At 45.9% G+C, this 18471-nt stretch overlaps 2 protein-coding genes across 4 annotated transcripts in view; one reads left to right on the forward strand and one right to left on the reverse strand.

Annotated features, from left to right (window-relative positions):
- The window catches only part of LOC144592550 (BEN domain-containing protein 5-like), a 34583-nt gene extending 32913 nt beyond the window's left edge, over positions 1 to 1670 (reverse strand). Inside the window, exons 1-2 of one of the 2 annotated variants that reach the window (XM_078397129.1) lie at positions 1261 to 1670; positions 323 to 462 (exon numbers count right to left, since the gene is read on the reverse strand). In XM_078397129.1, coding sequence (XP_078253255.1) covers positions 323 to 462; positions 1261 to 1516 — 396 coding nt within the window. In that variant the 5' untranslated portion in view covers positions 1517 to 1670. Of the gene's footprint in view, positions 1 to 322; positions 463 to 558; positions 676 to 1260 lie in introns of those variants that run through there. The other variant, XM_078397130.1, reaches the window with a different exon arrangement.
- A 4571-nt stretch (positions 1671 to 6241) lies between these two features.
- The window catches only part of rad21b (RAD21 cohesin complex component b), a 50152-nt gene continuing 37922 nt past the window's right edge, over positions 6242 to 18471 (forward strand). Inside the window, exons 1-2 of one of the 2 annotated variants that reach the window (XM_078397133.1) lie at positions 6242 to 6389; positions 7207 to 7311. The gene's annotated coding sequence lies outside the window, so the exon portion shown is untranslated. The remainder of the gene's footprint in view (positions 6390 to 7206; positions 7312 to 18471) is intronic. The other variant, XM_078397132.1, reaches the window with a different exon arrangement.

The raw sequence follows: 18471 nt of genomic DNA on the forward strand, positions 1-18471 counted from the left end.
TACCACCCTAATTTTACATTGTAACTTGAAATGTCCAGATGGTCTCAAACAAGCAAAGCTAAGAAAACTATTGTACATAAAAGGACCCAGTCTGAAATCAGCTCCAAATAAGCATGGCGTACGCATGGCACTCAGAGGGAAATAACTTCAACCATGATCAGAAACCAAGCAGGTTGAATGAAATTCTGCAGTGATACAAACAAATGTGAGACTGCACTCCAATATGTGAGACAAGCCCCCTTTAGAAAGGAGAAAAGAGAAGGAAATAGCAGTGTAATATTTTGTTTCCAAATTAAAGGTAAAACATTATTCAATTTATTACCTGAATGTTGTTGAATTGATGTGGTTCATCTTCAACACTTTCACCATCTTCTGATTCAGACAGTTCAATGAAACTATCTATTACTTTAGGCATTTTGCACTTTTTCAGTTTCAAAACTTTTTCCAGTTCTTGTCTGCTGTCTAAAAATAAAATAGAACCATATTATTTTGCAGTATTTGGTCCACTAGACCCTGTCACAGCTGTAACTCAGAATAAAAAGTGCAGCTATTACTCACCGTGGAAATATCTGGAAAATATCATGATGTTAAAGGGCAAAATTGTGGAGTACAGCTTTACTTACACATGCCAAAAACTCAAATTATGGGGAGATGTCCCAAAGTAAAATTGTATTTTAAGTCTAGAAATGTAAATAACTATTCACTTATCAAGTAAACAACGCCAGGTACAAGAGTGGATATATGAAAACTTCTGGGAAAGTGATGCATTGGGAGTTTGAATGGGGAGTATGAAGACAGGATGTGCAAGAAGGAACGGCAGATGCTGGTTTAAACCGTAGACACAAAATGCTGGGGTAACTCAGCGGGATCGGCATCATCTCTGGAGAAAAGGAATGGGTGACGTTTCGTGTCGAGACCCTTCTTCAGACAAGACAGGAGATATGTTCGATTTATTTTACATGCTGAACAGAAAAGAAATATAACGCCTATTTTCAATATTTTGGTCATGAGGGTGAAACTGAAATGGCTGTTGGATAAGAAAGTTCAAAGCGCACTAAAGGAGGTGCCCACGCCTGGAATAATAACAACGATCAGCTGTCACTCCACAGAAAGACGGGGAGAAGAGGAAACGGGGGGGGAGGGGGATTGTGTCGCCACGTGTTTCAACAGATCATTGAGGGGGAATTGGCTGCAAATGACCGCCGGCTTTTCATGGCTAAGGCCGGCATTAGGCTGCCAGGGGACCGAGTGATTGCCTACCTCCCAGAGCCAGGATCTGGGCCTTGCGGCAGTGACTCCCCTTGGTCGCGGCCTCCATCTCCAGCTCTCCCTGCCCGCCGCTGCTGCTGCTGCCGCCGCCGCCGCCGCTCCCCGGGCACATCGGCGGGAGCATCAACAACCGGTACACTTGCTTCTTGTTGAAGTCGCTCTTGGAGGCTGGCTGGAAATTCCTGATCTGAGACGTGGGCACGATGTGATGCACTTGGGTCTGGAGGAAGCGGACGCAGGCGAACATGGTCCTCGCTGTCCGGCTGAAGGCAGCGGCAGCCCGAGCACCACAGACAGGGCCGCCGCCAGCAGCAGCGGCAGCAGCGGCAGCCCGAGCACCACAGACAGGGCGGCCGCCAGCGCCAGCAGCAGCAGCAGCAGCAGCGCCCCACGTAGGCGTCGGCCCGCCCAAGCAGGCGGTGCAGCAAAATAGCCCACTTCAGTCAACTGGCAAGCTGGGGAAACCTTACCACCCGCCAGCAGAATCGCATGGACAACGTGTCGGCAGGAACTGCAGATGTTGGTTTCAAGTTAGCAGAAGGCAGACACAAAATGCTGGAGTAACTCAGCGGGACTGGCAGCATCTCTGGGAGAGAAGGAATGGGTCGAGACCCTTCCTTCTTCAGGACCAATAGCCAGGGGAGAGGGAGAAAGATTGCAAAACGAGTCATCAAAAGAGATGCAATTCAAGGAAAATGTAGAATAGATCGTTGTTGGCTAGGAGAAGGTGACAACAAAAAACTCACACCCCAGTGCTATGAATATTGACTTCTCTAACTTCAAGTAACCCTTGCTTTCCCCCCTCTCTCTCTCTCTCTCTCTCCATCCCTCCCCTTCCCAGTTCTCTGACCAGTCTGACTGGTCCCCCTGATTACGTTTCATCTGTTTACTTTGTTCCTTTGTACCTGGGGAGGAGGTGGTTTGGGTGGGCAGGGATGAGCCAACCAGGGAGATGCAGATGGAACTGTCTCTGCGGAAGGCAGAAAGGGGTGGCGATGGGAAGATGTGACTAGTGGTGGGATCCCGTTGGAGGTGGCGAAAATGTCAGAGGGTTATGTGTTGTATGCGATGGCTGATGTGGTGAAAGGTAAGGACTAGCTGGGGGACTGTCCCTGTTGCGACTGGGAGGGGGGAAGCAAAAGGGGATCTGCGGGATACCAAGGAGACACGTGTGAGGACCTCATCTATGGTGGAAGTGGGGCACCCCTGTTCCCTAAAGAATGAGGACATCAAATGGCTAACAATGACCTGCTTCCTTTATCATCATTTTTTTGCCTATCTTTCATTCATTGTTTTTATCTCTCTACATCATTGTCTATAGCTCTCGTTTCCCTTTTCCCTGACAAGTCTGAAGAAGGGTCTTCACCCAAAACGTCACCCATTCCTTCTCACTCCACTGCGACGTCATCTATTCCTTTTCTCCAGAGATGCTGTCTGACCCACTGAGTTACTCCAGCTTTTTGTGTCTATCTTTGCATGAACAATGGCTTGGCGGCGAATTACGTTGCAAATATTTCAGTCATTTGTCATAGTGTATTAATTGGTGCGGTGGCGCATGGGATAATCTGGCATGCAACGCAAAGCGTTTCTGACGACAAATAATCAGACAAAGAAACTTAAGAGCATTGAGCAAAATGTCTTAACAAATCAAATTTGAGTTGACACAAAACTCATGATGCAGCAGATAGCCTTTTGAGAGAGCATCATACAAAGAAAACATGCACTGATCTTTTTCCTTTGCTCATGGAAGCAAAGTGTTCACTTTGAGTTATTCAGTTTTGACCCTAACCCAGATTTATGCATGTTCTCTTATTTTTAGTAAGACAAATGCATCCATGTGGCTTCCTGCAAATTATGTAGCACCCACAAGCTGTTCATGTGCGTGTTCATGTCCTGATCCTTATGGGCAAGCTTGAAGTGGTGAAATTTAGTGGGACAGCTGGGGCACGTTTCTCTGCAATTGCACTGGAATTCACTGAAATTTAGAAGGAAGAGAGGGGATCTTATAGAAACGTATAAAATTATAAAAGGACTGGACAAGCTAGATGCAGGAACAATGTTCCCAACGTTGGGGGAGTCCAGAACCAGGGGCCACAGTCTAAGAATGGGGCCATTTAAAACTGAGATGAGAAAAAACCTTTTCACCCAGAGTTGTGAATTTGTGGAATTCTCCGCCACAGAAGGCAGTGGAGGCCAATTCATTGGATGAATTTAAAAGAGAGTTAGATAGAGCTCTAGGAGCTAGCGGAATCAAGGGATATGAGGAGAAGGCAGGCACGGGTTACTGATTGTGGATGATCAGCTATGATCACAATGAATGGTGGTGCTGTCTCAAAGGGCCAAATGGCCTCCTCCTGCACCTATTTTCTATGTATCTATGCATTTGGAAATATGATAATAATATTCAGTTTTAAATTGTTATGGAACAGTCAAAACTAAATATTGTTAAAAGGTAGAAGGTAACTAGACATTTAAGAATCCAGCTTGGTTTTTTTAAAATCAAAAATTGGTAAACAAAAACTAAAAGTAGGATAATAAAAAGGAAATATTTCAAATATAGATGCAGTGGCACAAAGTGGACAGGTGGGGCAATGAAAACTAGAGCTTCCAGGTTAAGACCTACTACCATCAGATACAATCACTCCACTCTTCTCAATCTCTTTTCTATTGTATTTGAGTTGGAACTGTATGTATAGAATATCTGATTTGTTTGAATAGCATGCAAAACAAAGCTTTTCACTACCTTAGTACATGTGACAATAATAAACCTAAACCCAAATAAAAGAAAAAGAAAGCTCATCACACTTATTAGATGGGTAAAGTAGATGACAAAATCAAAACATATCCCAGTGTAAATGTAAACGTACACTTCAAATTGGAACACTGAAATCCTCTCCCTGTCCTGCCCCTCTCCCAACCCCCTCCTCTCCCCCCCTCTCATAACCAATCCACTTCCGCCAAATATTTTCTCTCCTCCCTATCTCTCTCAAATCTCTCCCCCCTGTCCGTCCCCTCTCTTCATCACCCCCAAACCTCTCCTCCCCATGTCTGTCCCCTTCCCTCTCCCCATCTCTCCCAAATGTCCCCTCTTCTCTCCCTTTCTCTCCCAAACTCCTCATCTCCCGTCCCTGTCCATCCACACTCTCCCTCTCTCAATCCCCTCTCCCCCGTTCTGCTCCCCATCCCACCCCCTCTCTCCAAGTTCCGATCATCCATCCCTCCCCACCCACCCACTCCCTCCCTCTTTCTCATTAACTTCCCCTCCCCCAGTTGCCCCAGTTTGAGTCACCTCTCAGGTAGCCCCTCCTGTTCTGTTTCCTTCTGCAGCGAGTGAGCATTTAACCCTTCCCTCCCACTCATTGTTCCCCTCCCACAATCCCCTTCATCCCCCGACTCCTCCCTCAGTAAACACCATTTACCCTCTCCCGATCTTCCAACTCTTTCCCCCCCCCCTTTTCCGTCCCACCTTATTTACCCCCTTTTATCCTGTCCCATTCCTCCTCACTCCCCCTGCCCTAACCTCTCCCTCTTCCATCCCATTCACCCTCCTTCCCCCCCCCCCCCCCCCCCCCGCCCAGCCCCCGCCCAGCCCCGCATTTTGCACAAAGGAAATCCCAGTCAATATTGGGGAAGTTAGTCACCCAACATGACAACCGTGTTACTTTTACATCTTTCTCTCACCTGTCTACATGTTTAGAAACAGAACTGCAGATGTTGGTTTATAAAAAAAGTGTTGGAGTAACTCTGGCAGCATCCTTGGCGGACATGGATAAGCAGCTTTTCAGGTCGGGACCCTTGTACAGACTGGCTGGGGGGGGGGGGGGGTTGATAGGCAGATGGTTGGACAAAAGCCAGAGGTTGGCTCCACTCATGCCCCCTTTTCTCACTCACTCGCTCTCACCCCCATTCCTCACACTCTCGTTTCTCCCCCCTTTCGCGCTCACACTCTCACCCGTTCTTCCTTACTCTCTCGCCCCCTTTTCCACACTCACTTTTGCCCGCTCTTCCTTACTCCCTACCCCCTTTTCCACACTCACTCTCGCCCTGCTTTCCTCACCCTCTGCCCATTCACTCACTTGCCCCTCTTCCTCACTCGCTCTCTCACCCCATTTCCTCCCTCACTTACTCTCGCCCCCTCTTTCTCCCTCACTCACTCTCGCCCGCTCTTCCTCACTCCCTCCCCCTCTTCCTCACTCCCTCCTTCTTCCTCACTCCCTCCCCTCTTCCTCACTCCCTCCCCTCTTCCTCACTCCCGCCCCCTCTTCCTCACTCCCGCCCCTCTTCCTCACTCCCACCCTCTCTTCCTCACTCCCGCCCCCTCTTCCTCACTCCCGCCCCCTCTTCCTCACTCCCGCCCCTCTTCCTCACTCTCGCCCCCGCCCCCTCTTCCTCACTCCCGCCCCCTCTTCCTCACTCCCGCCCCCTCTTCCTCACTCCTGCTCCTCCACACTCGCCCCCCTGCTCCTCTTCCCTCACTCCCCCCTCCTCTTCACTCCCCCCCTCGTCTTCACTCCCCCCCTCCTCCTCTTCCCTTTCCCCCTCCTTCTCTTCCCCTTCCACCTCTTCCCTCACCCCCCCTCCTCTTCACTCCCCCTCTTCCTTCACTCTCCCCCTGCTCCTCTTCCCTCACTCCCCCCTCCTCCTCTTCACTCCCCCTCTTCCCTCACTCCCCCCTCCTCCTCTTCCCTCACCCCCCCTGCTCCTCTTCACTCCCCCTCTTCCTTCACTCTCCCCCTGCTTCTCTTCCCTCACCCCCCCCTGCTCCTCTTCACTCCCCCTCTTCCTTCACTCTCCCCCTGCTCCTCTTCCCTCACTCCCCCCTCCTCCTCTTCACTCCCCCTCTTCCCTCACTGTCCCCCACCTCCTCTTCCCTCATTCCCCTTCCCTCACTCCCCCCTGCTCTCCACTCACTCGCCTCCCCTAGCGGTTGAACGGTAAACATCCGCTGGGTTTGAATGTCTTTGGGCGGGAAGCGGCCGTGCCGCCGCCATCTTGTGCAGCGCCGCTGTGTTTGTCCGCTGCGAGCGGGCTGTCGACGGGGCGGGCGGGCGGTCGGTGGGGCCGCGGAGGCGAATCAGCCGCACACCGGGGCTGCGGTCGTGCTCCTTTAACTTTCAACCGTAAGTGACAGCGCATGTATCCGAGCTGTGGTTCGCGGCTGCCGGACGTTGGGGGTTTATTGACGGCCGCGGGACGTCAGCGCCTGGCTGTAGTGAGGCCCGTCCTGCCCTGCCCTGCCCGGCCCGGCCCGGCCCGGGGCCTCGGCGCCTGTTTGCAGCGGCGGCGCTGCCAGCGCTCGGCTCTAACGCGGAGAGAAGCCGAGCAGGCCCACTAGAGAGGATGGCGCCTTCTTTTAGCCCGGCCGGCGATGCGCGTAAAATGGCGACAGTCAGTCAGTGGACGAGCCGCGGCCCTGTCTTGTCCCGACTCGAGTTCCCAGAGTGTCCGCGCTTCCTCCTTAGCAGAGTCGGCCGGGCCGGAAGAAAGTGGCCGCTGTTTCATTTCGGCCTGGACTATGTGCTAACTTATTTTAGTTAGACCTGACCCCTCCACTCGTTGCCGGCTGTAGGATTGTTACTCACTCCAGTCTCCGCTCCATTTCACGCCCAGTTTTCCAGTCATTGCGGCGCTGCTGCCATCATATGCGCCGTAATGCCCACATTCTGCGCGGCTCGCAGGCTGTATCTTTAATCCCCAGCCCCATTCAGACAATTTTTAGTTTTTAACATTGTTCCTTATCCTATTTGCAAGACTGAACTAGTGAGCATCTGGGCATCTCTACTTTGACCTCACGCCCACGAGGTTCCCATTCTCGCATTAAATTATTTTCGACATGACAACATTAAAAAAAACAAATCGTCTCTTGACCTGATGGATACCCCCATGGTAGCGCAGTTAAAGCAAACTCATTTTAATTTTACAACTCCTTTTATGCAGGCAATGTCACGGAAGTACCTTTGTTCACGAAATGAGCAAGTAGCCAGCATGGAAATGTTTATATTTTTGCGTTGAATAACACTGACAGGACGGACATCATTTTCCGTAAGGCTTAAGTGAAAACCGTTTGTTTATGGTGTTACAGTCTAAATTACTTTTGTCTTCTTAAAATAGATTGACTACTATATACATCCTCGTATGGAAAGTCCATTTATCAGGTTTAAACCGTTACAACATGTAGGATTTGGTTTATAGACGAGAATATTTTATCTTAAATTTATTGCTCAAAACAATTCAAATATGAATTGTACTATTTTGTTGGTAAAATTGCTGTTGGTCCATAGGGTTTGAAGAAGGCTTACTTTTGATCATAGTTTGGTAGATTCTGAGCTAGCTAATGATAGAAACATGGAAAATAGGTTCAGGAGGAGGCCATTTGGCCCTTCGAGCCAGCACCACCATTCATTGTGATCATGGTTGATCATTCACAATCAGTAACCTGTGCCTGCTTCCCCATATCCCCTGATTCCACTAGCCCCTAGAACTCTGTCTAACTCTCTTTAAAATTCATCCAGTGATTTGGCCTCCACTGCCTTCTGTGGCAGAGAATTCCACAAATTCACAAATGGAAAAAGTTTTCTTCTCACCTCAGTTTTAAATGGCCTCCCCTTTATTCTTAGACTGTGGCCCCTGGTTCTGGACTCCCCCAACATTGGGAACATTTTTCCTGCATCAAGCTTGTCCAGTCCTTTTATAATTTTATATGTCTCTATAAGATCACCTCTCATCCTCCTAAACTCCAGTGAATACAAGCCCAGTCTTTCCTCATGACAGTCCCTCCATCCCAGGGATTACCTCATGAACCTCCATTGCACTGCCTCAATAGCAAAGACGTCCTTCCTCAAATTAGGAGACCAAAACTGCGCACAATACTCCAGATGTGGTCTCACCAGGGCCCTATACAACTGTAGAAGGACCTCTTTGCTCCTATACTCAAATCTTCTTGTTATGAAGGATTAACCTTCTTCACTGCCTGCTGTACCTGCACGCTTACTTTCAGTGACTGGTGTACAAGGACACCAAGGTCTCGTTGCACTTCCCCATTACCTAATCTGACACCATTGAGATAATAATCTGCCCCCTTGTTTTTATGCCAATTTGAATGCCAATATCGCACTCTTCTGTAAATTTTGGTAGAAGGTGTTGCATGGGTGCGTAGTTGGTCCATTCTTTCCTTCACTTATCCAGGGGTTCAGCATGTTCCCGATGCACACATGTAAGGTTATCAATACCATCCTGAACATTCTCCAATTTGGATGGTCATGGGTGAATCATTCCAAAACGTTAACTGGAACATTGAACTTCTTCAGAGATTCTGTGTGACACCAGGGCAGATTAGCATTGTGCAGGTGCTTATGCTTTGTGTGTTGAAGAAATGTTGACTTGTAACGAGGTTTGTATAGGTGAGAAATCGGTAACACTAGTATTTTCTCGTCAAAGTATTAGGTTAAAAAAAAATGTTTCACTTAATCCTTATCTCTTGGATTACTACTGCATTATGACTGGTTAAATAAGTGGCTGTTGTGTAAACACTGGATACCGAAGGATGACTGTTTCTCATAAATAATTTAATGTGCACACAAATTAATGGCAAGACTTAACAGCATTTATGTACAGAAAAATCTTGAGGTCCAATTCCATACCTTGTTAAAAGTAGCAAGACAAGTAGATTGTGAGAAGGCATTTGGTATGCTTTGAGGCATTGAATGTGACACAGGATGTCATGTTGCAGCTATACAAATCTTAATAAAGGCTGCGTTTGTAGAAATATGTGGAGTTCTAATTGCCCCATTACAGGAAGGATGTGGGGAGCAATGGAGAAAGTATAGAAAAGGCTTCCTGAATTAAGGAGTATTAGTATTAGGAGAGTTGATGGTAATCTTCCACCCAGGAAGGAAATGGCAAAGACTAGAGGGCAGAGGGGAAAGTTTAAAGAAGATATGCAGGGCAAGTTTTTTTTACACACAAATGGCAGGTGCCTAGGCTGGTGGTAGTGGAAGTTGACCTGAGAGTGGTGTTTAAGAAGCTTTTATGTAAGCACCTGAATATGCAGGGAATTGATATAAATGGATGTGTGTAAGCAAAGGGGATTAGTGTAATTTAACATTATGTTTTTCATAATGATGTTTTTTGTGCTTCTAACTTTGTCAGTCACTTTGGGTGTTATTTACTTTACTCTAGACTTTAGAGATACAATGTGGAAACGGGTTATTTGGTCCATCGAGTCTGCGCCGACCAGCGGTCAACCCGTACATTAGCACTATCTTACACACTAGGGGCAATTTACAGAAGCCGATTAACTTACAAACCTGTACATATCTGGAGTGTGGGAGGAAACTGGAGCACCCAGAGAAAACCTATGTGGTCAGGGGGAGTACGTCCAAACTCCGTACATTCGGGACCCATAGTCAGAATCAAACCCGGGTCTCTGGCGCTGTAAGGTAGCAACTTTACCGCAGCGCCACTGTGCCTTCCTTTTTGTTTAAACTATCCTGAGATTGAAAGGATATGCTCAGTTCATCATTTTTTTTCTAAAAGGAAAATAATATCATGTTAGGGGTAGTGCAGTTGCGCCATGGTAGAGTTGCTGCTTCACAGCGCCAGAAAGTTCCATTCTGACTACGGGTGCTTTCTGTGCGGAATTTATATGTCCCTCCTGTGACCGACCGCATGGATTTTCTCCAGGTGTTTGGATTTCCTCTCACATTCAAAAGATGTGCAAGTTTGTTGGATAATTGGCTTCTGTAAATTGCCCCTAGTGTGTAGGATAGGGTATGGGTGTTGGTGATCAGTGTGGACTTGGTGGACCGAAAGGCCTGTTTCTACGCTGTTATGTCTAAGCTCAACTGACCAAATTTATAGGTTAAGAAGTACAAATATAAAGCACAGTATAGTTAATATGTTTAACATTAGTGCACAAATGTGATTCTGATGGCCTAGTTACATTACTGTATTGCATCATCTTCATCTGCTAAACGCCTTGTTTTTCTCATCACGGTTCTTATTTCCCCAGAGTAGCTACTATGTTCAGTAAGTATCAGGGTAGTGAATAAATGCGCAAGTCAAAGTATCTTCTTTCTTTTCCTTTTTAGTGGTGCAATTTCAATTACAGTGCATCTGTTCTTTTCAAATCTCTGTTCTTGAGAACAGAAATTATTCCGTAAGTGGAATCATCAACACAGAAAACTCAGACAGTAAATTGACTCGGGTCATATTGCAATTTATCCTAATGCTCTGGTTTGCGTTCGTGGTGCATAATCTTATTAAATAATGAAGTGCTGGTAAATCTTCTGATTATAAACTTATTTGTGTTTTGTAGGAGCTTGAGTGTATGCAAATTGACTATCACAGTGACTACTAATTCGGGTGACATTATTCTCAGTTGGAATGCAGATACTGGTTAATTTGTCAATCGAGGCCAGGGACTGAACTGGTTTTGGAAACTAGGGTTGACTTTACAGTGTCTTTGTAGCTATTCCTCACACAATGCTTTCCGTTGCAATTATAATCAATTGATGCCACTGCATTTACTTTAGAATAAATAGGCTTTTATCAGGTAAACCATACTATTAAATAGTCTCACTGGAATGTTTACTTGTAATGTTTTGTTTAGACACTATTTACTGAGTAATTTGATTGGGAGTATTATCAGTGAACACAGTAGACGAGAACTGTGTTTCAGAAATAATTAATTGGCTGTGCAATGCTTTGAGGTGTTACCAGGGAAGTTGAAAATGAACTATTCTTTCAAAACATTTTCCCTTGCAGTAAAATAATGAACAACGTAGCCAGGGTAGATTGAATAGAAATAGAACACAGTATTAAAAATTCTAACAGTTTAACAGAGAAATTGAAGTTGAACTGAATAGAAGTTGGTTTCATGCGGACCATTCACATTCAAGATTAATTTACATTTGAAATTTTTTGAAATTTCAAATTTTGTAGTAAGAAATGAGTAGCACTGTTTTCACGAGCTTAATTTTAATTGCTTGTTGTAATGAAAATTCAGAATCAGAATATTGCCATTAAATGTAAAATTAATCGTTGGATGGTGTTTATGTTGTAAATATTTAGGTGCAGAACAAATGTTGATGAGATAGTACTTCACCTTCAGCTTGCTATATTTCTATCTTCATAGGAACATAGAAAATAGGTGCCGGAGGGGGCCATTTGGCCCTTTGAGCCAGCACCGCCATTCATTGTGATCATGGTTGATCATCTACAATCAGTAACCTGTGCCTGCCTTTTTTAGATTTAGAGATACCGCGCAGAAACAGGCCCTTCAGCCCACCGGGTCCGCGCCGCCCAGCAATCCCCGCACACTAACACTATCCTACACCCACTAGGGACAATTTTTACATTTGCCTAGCCAATTAACCTACACACCTGTACGTCTTTGGAGTGTGGGAGGAAACCGAAGATCTCAGAGAAAACCCACGCAGGTCACGGGGAGAACGTACAAACTCCGTACAGACGGTGCCCGTTGTCAGGATCTAACCTGAATCTCCGGCGCTGCATTCGCTGTAAGGCAGCAACTCTACCGCTGCGCCACCATGCCGCCCACCATGCCTTCTCCCCATATCCCTTGATTCCACTAGCCCCTAGAGCTCTATCTTAAATTCATCCAGTGAATTTACCTCCACTGCCTTCTGTGGCAGAGAATTCCACAAATTCACAACTCTGGGTAAAAAAAGTTTCTTCGCACCTCAGTTTTAAATGGCCTCCCCTTTATTCTTAGACAGTGTCCCCTGGTTCTAGACTTCCCCAACATTGGGAACATTTGTTCTGCATCTAGCTTGTCTAGTCCTTTTATGATTTTATACGTCTCTATAGGATCCCCTCTTATCCTTCTAAACTTCAGTGAATACAAGCTTATGCTTTCCAATCTTTCCTCATATCACAGTCCCTCCATCCCAGGGATTAACCTCGTGAACTTACGCTGCACTCCCTCAATAGCAAGGACATCCTTCCTCAAATTAGGAGACCAAAACTGCACACAACACTCCAGATGCGGTCTCACCAGGGCCCTATACAACTGCAGAAGGAATTCTTTGTTCCTGTACTCAAAACCTCTCGTTATGAAGGCCAACATGCCATTAGCTTTCTTCACTGCCTGCTGTACCTGCACGCTTACTTTCAGTGACTGGTGCACAAGGACACCAAGGTCTTGTTGCACTTCCCCTTTACCTAATCTGATACCATTGAGATAATAATCTGTCTCCTTATTTTTGCCGCCAAAGTGGATAACCTCACATTTATCCACATTATACTGCATCTGCCATGCATCTGTCCACTCACTCAACCTGTCCAAGTCACCCTGCAACCTCCTAACATGGTCTTCGCAATTCACACTGCCACCCAGCTTTGTGTCATCTGCAAACTTGCTAGTGTTACTTCTAATTCCATCATCCAAATCATTAATATATATTGTAAATAGTTGCGGCCCCAGCGCACTCTTGTGGCACTCCACTCGCCACTGCCTGCCATTCTGAAAAGGACCCGTTTATTCCTACTCTTTGCTTCCAGTCTGCCAACCAATTCTCTATCCATGTCAATACCCTACCCCCAATACCATGTGCTCTAATTTTGTTCACCAACCTCCCATGTGATACCTGATCACAGGCTTTCTGAAAGTCTAGATACACTACATCCACTGGCTCCCCTTCATCCATTTTACTTGTCACATCCTCAAAAAATTCCAGAAGATTAGTCAAGCAGGATTTCCCCTTCATAAATCCATGCTGACTTGGACCAATCCTTTTACCGCTCTCCAAATGCGCCGTTTTTACCTCTTTAATAATTGACTCCAGCATCTTCCCCACCACCGATGCCAGGCTAACTGGTCTATAATTCCCCGTTTTCTCTCTCGCTCCTTTCTTGAAAAGAGGGATAACATTAGCTGCCCTCCAATCCACAGGAACTGATCCTGATTCTATTGAACATTGGAAAATGATCACCAATGCGTCCAGGATTTCTTGAGCCGCCTCCTTGAGTACTCTAGGATGCAGACCATCAGACCCTGGGGATTTATCAGTCTTCAGTCCCATCAGTCTACCCAATACTATTACTCGCCTAATACAAATTTCTTTCAGTTCCTCGGTCTCCATTGATCTTCTGTCCACTAATACATCTGGGAGATTGTTTGTGTCTTCCTTAGTGAAGACAGATCCAAAGTACCTGTTCAACTCTTCTGCCATTTCCTTGTTACCCATAATAATTTCACCAGTTTCTGCATTCAAGGGACCCACATTTATATTTACTAATCTTTTCTTTTAACATACCTAAAGAAGCTTTTACTGTCCTTCTTTATATTCTTGGCCAGCTTCGCTTCGTACCTCATCTTTTCAGCCCATATTGCCCGTTTTGCTGTCTTCTGTTGTTCTTTGAAAGTTGCCCACTCCTCTGGCTTCCCACTATTCTTTGCTATCTTATACATCTTTTCTTTTAGCTTTATTCCATCTCTAACGTCCCTTACTTCCCTTAGAATCTTTCTTCCTCTTTGGAATGAAATGATCCTGCATCTTCTGGATTATGCCCAGAAATTCCTGCCATTGCTGTTCCACTGTCATTCCTGCTAGGATCCCTTTGCAGTCAACCTTGGCCTGCTCCTCTCTCATGCCTTCATAGTCCCCTTTGTTCAGCTGCAACACTAACATTCCTGGTTTAACCTTCTCCCTCTCAAATTGCAGATTAAAACTAATCATATTATGGTCACTACCTCCAAGCGGTTCCTTTACCTTGAGTTCCCTTCTGGTTCATTGGACAACCCTAAATCTGCAATTGCAGATTTGCCTTCTCTCTGGTAGGCTCCAGTACAAGCTGCTCTAAGAATCCATCTCGGATGCACTCTACAAACTCCCTTTCTTGGGGTCCAGAACCAACCTGATTTTCCCAGTCTACCTGCATATTGAAATCCCCCATAAGTACATTGGCATTACCTTTGTTACATGCCAATTTTAACTCCTGCTGCAACTTACACCCTTTCTCCAGGCTACTGTTTGGGGGTCTGTAGATAACTCCCATTAGTGTCCTCTTACCTTTACAATTCCTCAACTCTATCCACAGTGACTCTACATCGTCAGTCCCAATGTCACCCCTTGCAAGGGACTGAATTCCATCCCTCACCAACAGAGCTACCCCACCTCCTCTGCCCACCTGCCTGTCCTTTCTATAGGATGTATAACTCTGAATATTAAGTTCCCAGTCCTGATCCTTCTGCAGTCACATCTCTGTAATCCCCACAATGTCATACCTACCAATCTCTAACTGAGCCTCAAGCTCATCCACTTTACTTGTTATACTTCGAGCATTCATATATAGTACTTTTAATCCTTTGCTCATCTCAGCTTCCACATCGATTCCTATTACACTTGGCCATTCTCTCCTATTGCTTCGTGAGCTTTCTGTCCTGTTAATTCTGGGCGGTTTCTTAATTATTCCTATACTCTCTTTTCCTTTAACTCCATCCTTGTCTATCCCATTTGAAACCCCCCACTATTTTGTTTAAAACCACCTGTGTAGCAGTGGCAAATCTGCCTGCCAGAAAACATTGATCTTGAATGTTTTCATTCATCGATTGATTTGATCGATTGAATAACCATACAACATTGAATTCTACCAACAAGGGGCTAAATTTAAAGCAATAGATAGAAATATTAGGGAATAATACAATACAATATATCTTTATTGTCATTGTATAGGGGTACAACGAGATTGGGAATGCGCCTCCCATACGATGCAATAATTTAATTAATTTAAACAACAACAACCCAACGAAACTAATTGTAACAGTTTTAAGACAGAATAAAGTGCAAGTAGATCTGTGCTGGATCACTGTGCGATGTGACCATCCGGCTCAGCAGGACCGGTTCATAGCAGCTATGGCCCTGGGGATGAAGCTGTTCCTGAGTCTGGAGGTGCGGGCGTAGAAGGCCTTGTATCATCTGCCTGATGGAAGGAGTTCGAACAGACTGTTGCAGGGGTGTGAAGAGTCTTTGTGGATGCTGGTGGCTTTTCTGAGGCATCGTGTGTTGTAGATGCCCTCCAAGGCTGGTAGCTGTGTTCCGATGGTCCTCTGAGCTCTATGGACTACCCGCTGAAGAACTTTTCTTTCTGCCTCCGTGCAGCTGAGGTACCACACAGGGATGCCATGTGTTAGGATGCTCTCTATGGTGCAGCGGTAGAAGGTCGTCAGCAGCTTCTTCAGTGTTCTTAGGTAGAACAGTCGTTGCTGTGCCTTCTTGACCAGCGCAGCAGTGTTATTGGACCATGTTAGGTCCTCCGAAATGTGAGTGCCCAGAAACTTGAAGCTAGACACTCTCTCCACACTGTCCCCGTTGATAAAGATCTGGGTGTATTCCCCGTATGTGACCTATGGAAGTTGATGATTAGCTCCTTGGTCTTGGTGGTATTTAGGGACAGGTTGTTATCAGAGCACCAGTCCGCCAGGTTCTGCACCTCCGCTCTGTATTTTGTTTCATCACCGTTGGTGATAAGCCCGATCACCGTTGTGTCGTCTGCAAACTTGACAATGGTGTTGGTATCGAAAGCAGGAACGCAGTCGTATGTGAAGAGGGAGTAGGGCATGGGGCTCGGAACACAGCCCTGCGGTGTGCCGGTACTCAGGGTGATAGTGGAGGACAGGTGCGGGCCCATTCTCACTGCCTGCGGTCGCTCCAGCAGGAAGTCCAGGATCCAGTCGCATAATGACGAGCTGAGGCCTAGCTGGTGGAGTTTGGTGATGAGCTTGGTGGGGGTGACCGTGTTGAAGGCAGAGCTATAGTCTATGAATAGCATCCTCACGTACGTGCCCTGTCTCTCCAGGTGAGTCAGGACAGTGTGAATAAATGAGGAAGATAAGTTTCAACCAAGCACCTGGAACTCGATGAAAGAATAGTAGATTCAGAAACACCTGTCAGGTTCATAAGAAATAATTGAATGTTCACTTGAAATGCCATGACCTACAGTACTAAAGACCTTGTGCTGGAAAATGGTATTAGGCTGGGTGGCTCTTTTTATGGTCAGTGATGGACCAAATGGCCTTGCGTGTTGCTAACTTTTATCGTATTATCTTAATATCTGATGACTCAAATCATAAGACACTTTCAGTGGACCAGCTTGCTGAAGGTGAAAGAACCAAAATGTATTGCAATTACTTCTCAGTTGTGATAGCTCAATGGCAGGGCGTGCAGTTGAGTATAGGAGCAAAGAGGTCCTTCTACAGTTGTACCGGGCCCTGGTGAGACTGCACCTGGAGTACTGTGTGCAGTTTTGGTCTCCAAATTTGAAGAAGGATATTCTTGCTATTGAGGGTGTGCAGCGTAGGTTCACTAGGTTAATTCCCGGAATGGCGGGACTGTCGTATGTTGAAAGGCTGGAGCAATTAGGCTTGTATACACTGGAATTTAGAAGGATGAGGGGGGATCTTAATAATAATAATAATAATGCATTTTATTTATATAGCGCTTTTCATATACTCAAAGACGCTTTACAGAGATTTTGAGAACATAGGGAAATGAATAAATAGATAAATAAGTAAATAAATAAATGAACAGAGAAAGGAGACAGAAGGTGAGGTGACCTTCAGTGGTTGACGGCAGTACTGAACAGGTGAGACTTCAGCGATGTTTTGAATGTGGTGAGTGTGGGGGAGTCTCTAACGGTTTGGGGTAGTGAGTTCCATAGGGTGGGAGCAGCGATGGAGAAAGCCCTGTCCCCCCAGGATCTGAGTTTAGTCCGGATGTGGGGGGATAGAAGATTGGCAGCGGCAGAGCGGAGGGTGCAGGTGGGAGTGTGCCTGTGGAGGAGGTCGGTCAGGTAGGATGGGGCCAGGTTATGGAGGGCTTTGTAGGTTATGAGGAGGATTTTGTACTGAATTCTCTGGGGGATGGGGAGCCAGTGGAGTTTATAAAGGACGGGGGTGATATGGTCACGGATCGAGGTGTGTGTGAGTAGACGGGCAGCGGAGTTTTGAATGTATTGAAGTTTATTGATGATTTTTGAGGGTGCGCCATAGTCCAGACGGGAGGTGATGAAGGCGTGGATGAGGGTTTCTGCAGCTGTGGAGGAGAGGGATGGACGGAGACGGGCAATGTTTTTGAAATATCTTATTGAAACATATAAGATAATTAGGGGATTGGACACATTAGAGGCAGGAAACATGTTCCCAATGTTGGGGGAGTCCAGAACAAGGGGCCACAGTTTAAGAATAAGGGGTAGGCCATTTAGAACGGAGATGAGGAAGAACATTTTTCAGTCAGAGAGTGGTGAAGGTGTGGAATTCTCTGCCTCAGAAGGCAGTGGAGGCCAGTTCGTTGGATGCTTTCAAGAGAGAGCTGGATAGAGCTCTTAAGGATAGCGTAGTGAGGGGGTATGGGGAGAAGGCAGGAACGGGGTACTGATTGAGAGTGATCAGCCATGATCGCATTGAATGGCGGTGCTGGCTCGAAGGGCTGAATGGCCTACTCCTGCACCTATTGTCTATTGGCATGCTTTGTATTTCTAGAACTTGTTTAACGGGAGATGTGAATTTTATAATTGATGGCTTTGTAACTCTTCAGCATCCTACTTAATTCCATTAATTATTTTGTGCCTTTTTGTCCAATCAATTAACCTGGCTGATTCCTAGTGATTTAGGTGCAGTGTGATATTTCTGATACTATTTTAAATTCAAAGGAGAGTATTAAAGGATATTTCAGGGATAAATATTAGATTTTTATCGTTTCCGGTACAATGTAGTGGAAAAGAGATAACAATGAATGAAATTCCCCTCTCTTGCCTTTTCCTTTTGAATTTGGAGCAATATCAAATTTGAAGTAAAGTAAATTATTTTTCAATTATATCGCAGTATTGTGGTCAATAGAGAAGCAACAGTGCGCACCAGTGACCTTAAAGAATGTAGCCACAATAATTTTCCAACACGAGCGGTAGAAACTAGTGAATTGGTGAGAAGTCCAGGCTTTTAAGAACTTTCTCACTGGAAAAAAAACCCTGAAACTCTTTTCTCAACATTCTGTTCCATTACACTCTTCCATGTCCACAACACTCGCTCCCTTTTTCACGCAGCTACTGCGGATGCAACACCTTCCCTATTACATCTTGCCACCCACCATCTCGGTGAAATGGCGATTCACCTGTACTACTTTCAGTTTAGCGTATTGCATTTGCTCCTCAGCATGTGCTCCACATTAGAGAAAACAACTGCAA

The sequence above is a fragment of the Rhinoraja longicauda genome, chromosome 4 (assembly GCF_053455715.1).
Source record: "Rhinoraja longicauda isolate Sanriku21f chromosome 4, sRhiLon1.1, whole genome shotgun sequence".
NCBI lineage: Eukaryota > Metazoa > Chordata > Chondrichthyes > Rajiformes > Arhynchobatidae > Rhinoraja > Rhinoraja longicauda.